Here is a 9,345-nt window from a genome sequence, read left to right as displayed (position 1 = left end):
TTCTTCCGGAGGACCTGGGTTCAATTGCTGGCACCAGATGGCAACACCCAAACATCTGTAACTCCAGTTCCAAGGGATCCAATGCCTGCAAGCTGTCTGTACCCTCGAGGTGGGCAGTTAAAGGTCTTATATACCTGTGACTTGGTTTCCCCCAGTGTTAGCAGCCTGTATAACCAGAACAATAGCAAAGTTGGGACATTAGCCTTGGCAAAGTTTGCAGGCTTTATTCAGATTTCACCTGTCTTCTATTTTAACTCTGCCTCTCCAAGTCACTACTTCTCTTTATTTTCACCTCTACAACTTCTGTCCAAGGCATCATCCTCTCTTTGGACTACTGCAATATCTTTTAATTCCCCCTCCCCAAATCAGTGTCCCATTGATTTGCTATGTAGCTTATCCTGGTCCAGAAATCATGGCACTCTTCTTGCTTCAGCCCCCCAAGTACTGTGATTGCAAGTGTAAGCTTCTACCCCTGGCTTTCGCCTTTTTGTTTCAATTACTATTCTCTAATCTGTCTCCACTGAGCAAAGCTTAGATCGGATCCTGGTGTATGTAGCCTGTGGCCTACGCATCCCATGATAGTTATGATTATAGCCCAACACTAAATCGTAAACTTTGGGGGCATGGTGTTGTACTTCTTTAATCCCAGAATGTGGGAGGCTGAAACAGGCAGATCTCTGTGAGCTCAAGGTCAGTCTAGCCTACATACAGAGGATCTACCTAGCCAGAACTCCCTCTAACAAGGCCCTTCCTGAGTGTTGAGCCATACTTGACTTCCATAGGTCACTGCTATTGGTGGTCTTAAGCTAATTCCTCTGACCCCCCCCCCCCCCGTCTTCCATTTGCCAGCAAAGAGATGCTTTCTGTCCAACAGCTGGGAAAGAGTCTGGGTTACATAGTCTCCCAAGACCAGGTGCACTGGGCCTGGGTGAGGAAAGCTGTCCCACCATTGCCTAGAGTCCTCTTAGACTGAGCAGGAGAGGGCTGGTGACTCTCTAGTCCATGCTGGTCCTCAGAAAGACCTTAGTCTAGTGTTCTACCATGGGTGCACATGGGGGGTGTACCTGGCCCCCAACACAAAAGCTACAAGCTCAGGCAGCAGTTGGGTTTTGTGCAAGGAGGCAGGAAGACACACGTCCCAGGTCCCTGAAGCTGTGATGTTTTCCCCTGTTTGCCAGTGGAACTCTCCACATCTCACCATAATCCCTTTGGCCTTCCCAAGGGAAGGACATCTGTACATCAGGGAGACCACTACAGTGATGGCTGGTACAGTCTGTGTCAGTGGTTAACCCCATTTGGACGTAGGGTGCAGAGAGGAGCATCAAAAAACATTTAAAATAAACATTTTGAAAAACAATTTGGTGTGTGTATGTGTGTGTGCATTCACAGCACAAATACAAGTGTGCCATGGTACAAGTGTGGAGCTCAGGATGGCTTTTAGTGCTTGGCTCTCTCTTTCTACCAATGTGTGTTCCGGGGACTGGACTCAGGCCATCAGACTTGGTGACAAGTGGTTTCACCTACTGAGCCATCTCACCAGCTCCAAGACAGGGACATTTGATGCTCTTGGGCAAGAATTCTAGGCCTTAAGTTTGGGAACTAAGTGGCCAAAGGTAGAGAGAGGTTAGGGGCAGTGAGAAAGTGGGTGGGAAGCCTGGGCCATATGGGCAGGAGCCTCAGACCTTTCTAAGTGTCCCAGATAATACAGACTTCCCACAGTCTCTACAAGATTTGCTGACTTGGCCACAGGGACTGACAAGTATCAGGGCCAGCTGTGAAAACCTTTAGCTTTCCTGTCTTCATTTTGATCACCTCGGGTTGGTTTAGGTTACGAGGCCTGCCTGATGGCTTTTTTTTTCTTATCTTCTTCTGCCCTCCTGGCCCACGGTCCTCTGTGGTTTCTTAGGAGTATCCACTCCAGGCCTCAGAGTCGGCACCTCTGAGGTAACTTCAGAAAGCAATCCATCTCCCTAACAACTGAGTGTGACCACAGAGCTCTCTAGGAGAGTGCCAAGTGTGACAAAGGCAACATGAGGAATACCACCCTGGTGACAGGGTCTCACACTGACTTCTCGCTTGGTGTTTCCTATCTGGCCTCCCAATTCCCTCCAGAAACAACATTTGAACTTGACCCCTCACTTCTCTAAGGGTGAGGCCTTCCAAACTTGCCTGGTGTTTGAATCATTCCTTCCCTGCAAAGGTTTTCCTAGACTTCTCTGGCGTGATACTTTGTAGCTCTAAGGAAGTGCTGAGCAGGGAGCCTGGGTCTCGAGAGTGTCCCTTCCCCAGACAGCTGCACCTGCAAAAAGACTGTCAGCTGCATGGTGTGTGAAGGGTGACTTCTCCTGCCTTCTTCAGGCCTGGTCAGAAGGGTGGCCAATGCAAGGGCAGGAAGACTGAGGAGCGAGTGGTACTAACTTAGATAGGGATGTTAAAAAAAAATGTTCAGAGAATTATTCTATCCATGCTAAATATCAAATGATTCAGCCTCCTCCCCCACATTGCCTGTCAAAGTGGGGTTGGGCTGTCTCAGTAGTTCATTGCAAATGGAACCAGAACAGTTACCACCCTGCAGTTCTCAGAGGGGTGTGTGTGTGTGTGTCACAAACCCAGGAAGGCCTGTTGTGCCTGCTCACGTTTTACTCACTACTTTTTGAGGAGGAATCCAGGGATGGGACCACATGTTTTCACTCTGGAGGGAAAGCTTATGAAGCTCTTTCTCAAGTGGTTGTTTTTGTATTGAAAGCCTGATGCTTGTGCCCCCCCCCCGTTGTCCCTGCTCCAGGGCCCCAGGGCTCCAGAGCATGCCCTCTCAGCATCCAGGACTTCAGGGTACATTTCTGTAGAACTAAGGCTGAGAAAAAAAGAGGTGGGGTGCATACTTCAGCACAAAATCCCTGGCACTTCTCGAGCTACATGGCCAGGCTCGCGTGTTGGCGCAGGTGAGCGCTGTTGCCGCATGAGTCAGCAGAGAGAACACACATCAATCTGGGCAAAGATGTCATGTTAGAGTCACTCTCAAGAGAAACCCAGCTATACAGGGCTTCAGAAAGTGGGAGACAGAAGGCAAGGGATAGGAAGGGCTGGGGTACCCCAGAGTCCTGTTGGACCTACTGCACACGGACGCACCTTGCCAAACCATCCAGTTTGGGGACCTTGGAAGACTGTAGCAGAGACAGACACAGGGACAGACTCCAGAGACTTGGTTTTATTGTGCAGTTTTCTTTTTCCTCAGTGAGATGCTTTAAGCTATGGTGGCATTACACACAGTGACAGGACGGGCAGAGCTGCCAGCGGGAAAGAGGGTGTTTGGAAAAGCTGTCTTCCCAAAAGTGTGCACGCTGCGTCTCACGCCACCACCTGCCTCTGACACTAGGAATTCCTGGACAAGGCAGGTTGCAAGACTCTGGTTGTTTGGGGGATCTGGGACAGCAAGAGGAGCTGGCACAGAGGGGCAAGGGAAAGAAGAACAAAGAATCTTCCTTAGCAAGCTGAGTCCAGCTGGGTGGCCCTAGGGCTCCCTTCCTTCACTGACTTAGATCCTGTAGTCAGAATTCTGCTTCCTTGGGAGCAGAGGAAGGGCTTGTCTTTCTCTGCCACCCTTTTCATTACAGGCAGTGGCACTGGAGACCGCAGGCTCTTGTTTTAGAGGAGGGATGATGGCCCCCTACCTCCTATCCTTTCCCCCAGTATTTCCTGGCTCAATATTCCCTCCATCTTTCCTGAGTGTACCTTGGCTCAAGAGCCCCAAGAGATTTCTTCAGTGATAGGAAGGGGCTTGTATGTGGTGGCTGAGAATGATCTCGTAGAAGCTACGTTCTCATCCTCATTAGATGGGCCACAAAGGCACAGCAGCGCCCTGCTATCTTCAGGCATCCCCTCCCTGCCCACTGGGCGCATCAGGCACAAACACACTCCATCTCCCTCATCCATACCTATTTCAGGCATCTGGCTTGGTTGGCAAGGAGGAACTCCTCCCTCAGAGACTGATATCCTGCCACCCCGCAGCCCATCATATGCCCTTATGCTCCGTCAGGTCCCCAGTCCTGGCCTCCCTTGTCCCAAACTCTCAGAGAAAGGAAAGGATAAGCCCTAAATAAACAGACAGAAGCAACCCTGGAATAAAGAGTACAAAATGACAGCCAGTGGTGTGAAGAGAGGGTGGGTGGCGATGGCATGCAGCACTGGGGTTCCTTATGAGGGACAGGGTCCCCGCTTCTCCCCATTTTTGAGATATTTGAGGGACTAGGGGAGGGAGTCAGCTGACACAGAGAAACAGGACCTCTTTACTGGGCCTAGAGGCTTCCTGTTTCTTCGTGGGCCCAGCCAGTCACAGAGAAATGAAATCCATGGCTTGGAGGAGGGAGAGCGAAAGCAGGAGCAGCAGCAGCCATGAGGTGTTCTGAACCAGCAGGCTTATGCCACCACACTTCACCAGCTTGTCTGTGGAGAGAGAAGGGGTGGTCAGGACCCAGGCAGGCGGAGGCAACACCAGGTGTTAGTCCTTTAACCAGCCAACGCCTTGATGTCTTAACGGAACCACTACACTGCCTGTCCCACTTTCTGTTTCTTCAGCTCTCTCTACTTCAAGGCTCTACTGATCTGGCCCCTGATCTTCCCCCCCTACTCACAACGCAGATGGCCGTGGTTCCCCAGGGGACCAGGTAGCAGTTAGGAGAACATAAGAAGGCTCTAGGGCTCCTCTCCCCTCTGACCTGGCTGCCCATGGTTTTTGTAAGCAGATTGCCTAACCCCAGCCTGGCTAACCTGGCCATTCCATCTTTCTGGGGACCAGTCTCACCTCTGAGCACAGAGATGTTTTGAAAGGAGACCGTGGGAGGCTGGGTCGAGGTTCGCAGCTCACACGTGTAGATGCCCTCGTCCTTGTTGGTAAAGTTGGCCAAGGTGAGGACCTTGATGTTGGGCTTGCTGGAGAGGCTCACCCGAGAGCGGTACGTGTGCTCAGGTACCCCGAGGGTGCCCGAGAGCACGTACTTCTTTTTCTCTCGGGTCAGGCTGAACTCGTGCTGGATGGGCAAGTTGGTGTTATTCTCATGACGGCAGTCCAGGCGAAGGTTCTGGTCCACCAGGCAGGCTGTCAGGCTGGTCACCTTCTGCCCTCGGGACATCTGCAAGACTGGCACAGCAGTGCCTTCTCTGAATTGGGGGAGATAAAGAGCGGGGGGCCTCCCACCTGCAGGAAGAGTGGACTTGGCCTGGCTGGGGAGGATGTGTGGTTTGCACTCACCCCTGGGGTATTGGTGGAATGTCCCACCCCCCACCCCAGACTCCAACTTTCATCTCTAATCTGCTGGAGCTCTGGACCCCATCAATGTGTTTCAATACAGGACGTCAAGAGGAGGGTTTTTGTTTTGTTTTGTGAGTCAGGGTTTCTCTCTCTGAGGAACAGCTCTGGCTGTTGTGGAACTTGCTGTGTATACCAGGCTAGCCTCTGACTCAGAGACCTACTTGCCTCTGCCTCCTGAGTGCTAGGATGAAAGGCATGCATCACCACCGCCCAGCAATAAGAGTTCTTAGTCCCCATATGAAATTTCCAATATAACAAAGATCACCACCAGCAGCAGGTGATCGGTAAGGCTGAGTCCTCCGCCCCAGCCACCTGTGCCTCTGAGACTATGGCAAAGAGGCTACTTCCCTGAGTGGAAGGAAGCCAGATGCCCTGGAATGTCAGCCCTGACCCTTGCCCAGTACCTGAAAGCAGGAGAGCGATGCCGATGGCTGGGTTCATGGTGCCAAGAGTTCTGTCCTGGATTCTGGGGTGGGAAAAGCTGGGTGTCAGCCAAGAGATGGGACAAATGGGTTCATGCTTAATGTCAGGGCTTGAGGTCCATGGAGAACATGATGGACACCTAAGCGGCTCTTTTCACCCCCTTCTCTTTGAAGGTGACACTGCCTAAGGCCCTTTGCCCCTCAGAGAAAGCAAAGGAGGAAAGAGCGCACTTCCTGTGATGGTGTGTGTCTGCATTGTCCCTGGAGTACTTCCCTGTTGGGTGATGTCATCACTTTTCTCTGGGACTTAAGACCTATAGGGTAAGGATTGCCTACATTTAATATTTTGATTTGCAGGGTGGTGGTGGCACACTGATCTACAGAGTTAGTGCCAAGACAACTGGGGCTACACAGAGAGAACCTTGTCTTGAAAAACAAGCCGGGCGTGGTGGCACGCCTTTAATGCCAGCACATGGGAGGCAGAGACAGACGCATTTCTGTGAGGAGGCCAGCCTGGTCTACAAAGACAGTCTAGGACAGCCAAGGCTACACAGAGAAACCTTGTCTAAAAACAAAACTGAAACAAAACAAATAATAAATAAATAGACTTTTTTTTTAATTTGGTAAGCTACACATAACTTTTCTTGTCTTAATCAGTCTGACTGTGTGCTTCAGGAGCATTAGGGTCAGTCATATTGCTGTGCAGCCAGTCTCCAGAACTCAGTCTTTCCAAATGAAAACTTTCATACCCATTAAACAAACAAACAAACAAACAAACCCTCCCTCAGACACTAGTTCTTGTTCAGAATATGATCCCTGATGATGATGATGATGATCCGGGTCAGCCTTAGCATAGAGTAGATACTCACATACTTGCTTAGGTATTGATAGGGTCTCACTATGTAGCTTGGGCAGGCCTCGAACTCACCAAACTGCCCCAGCCTCCTGAGTGCTGGGGTTATAGGTATACACCTCCACCTATCCAATTATTATTTTGAGACAGTATCTCCCAACGTAGCTCAGGATGCCCTCGAACTCTGTCCTGCCTCAGCTCCCTGGGAGCTGGACAAAAATGAGGCTCTTTGAACCTAACACGCAAATAGGATTGTGATTGGGTTTAAAAAAAAAAAAAAAAAAACAACCAATAAGCATCTGACACTATGCCCCGCAGTAAGTAATTCAGAAAGCATATGGCCAGGGATGAAGTCAGACACGTATGTGTCTCATTGAGGTGCCACACAGGCCTGTATAGGACACAGGATGTGAATGAGAAGCCACTGCGCACTCATGGCACGTAAAGTAGAGATGTTTGCAAATGGCCAGCTCTTGAGGGGTCCTGGGGCTGCAGTTTCCTGCCTTCCTCTCAGCTCCCCAGCTCAACACGCTGGCAGGTAGTCTCCCTTGCCCTTGCCCGAGAGGCCTTTGTGCGGGGAGTGCCCCCCTCTCCTTCTCGCAATCCAAGGTCTGTGGGGGAAAGAGACTAGGGTCCACAGGGTGGGCTGTGACAATGAATGCCATCTCAGCCTGGGGAGAAGTTGCGGCCTGGAGCCGGGTCCCAAGGCACTGTGGTGGAGAAAGGGGACTATTTATTTTAGAGACAGGGTCTCCTTAAGAAGCCTTGGTGAACTTGGAACTCGCATTGTAGCCCAAGTTAATCTCGAACTCGGAGATCCTTCTGCTTCCACCTTCTGAGGGCTGCTGGCCGGCATAGGGCTTGGATCTGAGAACCGCTGGGTTATGGAGTGCGGGATTGGGATGGGGGGAGGGCATTGGGGGAGGGATAGGGAACCCTAGGGGAAAGAAATGGGGCTGGATTGGAGAAGCCTGACAGAACTAGATGGAAGGGCAGAGGGGGCTGGCAGAGCCGCTGCCCAGAATTTCGAAGCCTACACTCAGCCAAACTGGGCGCCCTCTCCCCGAGGCCGGCCAGGCCGGCCTGACCCCACCCTGAAGCCATTTCCGTATTTCAATCCTCCTCTACCAAAGGAGGCCCCCCTTCCCCCCTCTCGCATCCTATCTAGCTCTCCCCACCCCCGCGTCTGCCACTCAGCACTGCGGTTTCCTTACCTGCGGTGCCCCGCACCCAGCCAGCCGCGAGGCGAGGTCAGCCGGCGGAGACTCCCTCCAGTTTGCCAACCCCCTACTCTAAGCGTTCTGAGTTTGGGTGTGGGGCCGGGCTACTGTGGAACCGGGAGGAGCTGGTCCAGAGCAGGAGTGAGGTCGAGCGGTTTCAACCCTGGACATCTGGTCTGGGGGGGGGGTGACCACTCCCTTCCCTGCTCCGGGCCTGCAAGTCCCGGCCCCCACCTCTGTCATGCAGGTTACAGGTTAAACTTCCACGCTTCTTACAGGGACGTGTGCAGCAAGCATCTGGAATTTCTTCTTTTCAGGAAAACGAGGCTAATATTAGCAGGCCAGGGGTATACACTCATCCCGAGAGCCTCTGCCTACTCCTCAAAGGTTTAAACAGCCTTTGTTCACCCTCCCCCAATTAAACGAGCTGCTCCAAGAAGCCTGCCTCCCCTCCATCACCCCCGGCGTCCCATCTCTCCTTCCCTCTCAGGCCACTGATCTGATCGCAGGTGATCATGCCATCAAGGGGTGGATGTGGAGGGTGGGGGACGGGACGGAGCGAGAGATACACTTCGGGGCCCCTGGGTGGAAGGCAGAACGAAAGACTGTCCTCGGTGTCCTTCCTCGGTCTCGGAAGGCGTCCGCCAGCAGGCAAAAGCTAGTACAGCTCCACTCCCGCCCCGGCCAGGGATGCAAGTCCCTCCCGCAGTTCCCTTGCACTCGTAGAGAAACGCTCGAGCATCCTTTTCCGAAGCTGCAGCTGGGGAAGGCTTGAACCCTCGCCCTGCGGCTGTCCCTGCGTGTGTGGGTTCCTCCCAGCTCCTGCTCTCACCTGGACTCGGGTAGCTGCAGCCTCCTTCGGATGCACCACCGCCTCCAGTTGCTGCACCCAGCGCGAAGCCCGCAGTTTTCACCAGGGGTGGGGGAGCGAGGGGGAAGCAGGGAGGGCCTCGGGGTTCAGCCAATCAGAGGCTGAGGAAAAAAAAGGATGGGGGGAGGGGTGGCGGGCGAAGACTGGTAGGAGGTGTCGGGTTTGGGTGTCCGAAGGCGCTTGCTGCTACTGAAGAGGTGCCCTCAGCCCTAACGGTTGGGCTGACCTGCCTGGGGTAAAGACGGTTTGCGATCCCGGGGATCAGGGTGGGGCATCCTCCTTCTCACAGTCGGAAACGCTTGCACTCCTTTTAAGGCTGTAACCCTGTCTTTGCTAGAAGCTGTGCATTGGGGGAGTGGGGGGTGGGGGCTCCAGCTTCCCCATTTTTCTCCTCCTAGGATGGAGCCCTGTTCTTGAGCCTCCAGTGTCAGGTTTTGGCTTTGGAGCCTGGTTTTTCAGCAAAGAAAGTTGGTTGGTCATTTTCCATGCTAGAGCAGCCCTTTGGAAGCAAGGCAAGGGATGCACTTCCCTGGCTCCTCTCTGCTTCCCAGGCCTGCCCACCTCCAAGTACTCAGAACACTTAGCTTGCAGGGAACTGTGCTTTCTGCTCCCGATCTTTCTGTCTCTCTCTTTGAGACTGAGATGGGGTTTCTCTGTGTAACCTCTGTAGA

The 9,345-nt window shown here is 52.7% G+C and overlaps 1 protein-coding gene across 2 annotated transcripts; it reads right to left on the bottom strand.

Annotated features, from left to right (window-relative positions):
- Window positions 1–3,188: 3,188 nt before the first annotated feature.
- Thy1 (Thy-1 cell surface antigen) lies at window positions 3,189–8,786 on the bottom strand. 2 transcript variants are annotated; one of them, XM_021636917.2, is made up of 4 exons: window positions 8,636–8,786; window positions 5,713–5,774; window positions 4,802–5,137; window positions 3,189–4,443 (listed from the first exon to the last, which is right to left on the bottom strand). In XM_021636917.2, exons 2-4 carry the CDS (start codon window positions 5,747–5,749, stop codon window positions 4,331–4,333), a joined length of 486 nt encoding a protein of 161 aa, XP_021492592.1. In that variant the 5' UTR covers window positions 5,750–5,774; window positions 8,636–8,786; the 3' UTR covers window positions 3,189–4,330. The 2 variants fall into 2 exon arrangements, with proteins under 2 accessions (XP_021492592.1, XP_060228219.1); XM_060372236.1 differs by lacking the exon at window positions 8,636–8,786 and adding an exon at window positions 7,798–8,584.
- Window positions 8,787–9,345: the final 559 nt, after the last annotated feature.

The sequence above is a fragment of the Meriones unguiculatus genome, chromosome 1 (assembly GCF_030254825.1).
Source record: "Meriones unguiculatus strain TT.TT164.6M chromosome 1, Bangor_MerUng_6.1, whole genome shotgun sequence".
NCBI classification, from domain to species: domain Eukaryota; kingdom Metazoa; phylum Chordata; class Mammalia; order Rodentia; family Muridae; genus Meriones; species Meriones unguiculatus.
This window is presented reverse-complemented; position numbering and strand designations above follow the sequence as displayed.

Bases quoted from the DNA above. Each gene is read 5' to 3' on its own strand.
- Thy1 (XM_021636917.2), bottom strand. From the start codon at position 5,749: ATGAACCCAGCCATCGGCATCGCTCTCCTGCTTTCAG. The intron at 5,138-5,712 runs GTACTGGGCAAG...CTGCTGTGCCAG, and splicing joins CATCGCTCTCCTGCTTTCAG to TCTTGCAGATGTCCCGAGGG. The intron at 4,444-4,801 runs GTGAGACTGGTC...CTCTCTCCACAG, and splicing joins AAACATCTCTGTGCTCAGAG to ACAAGCTGGTGAAGTGTGGT.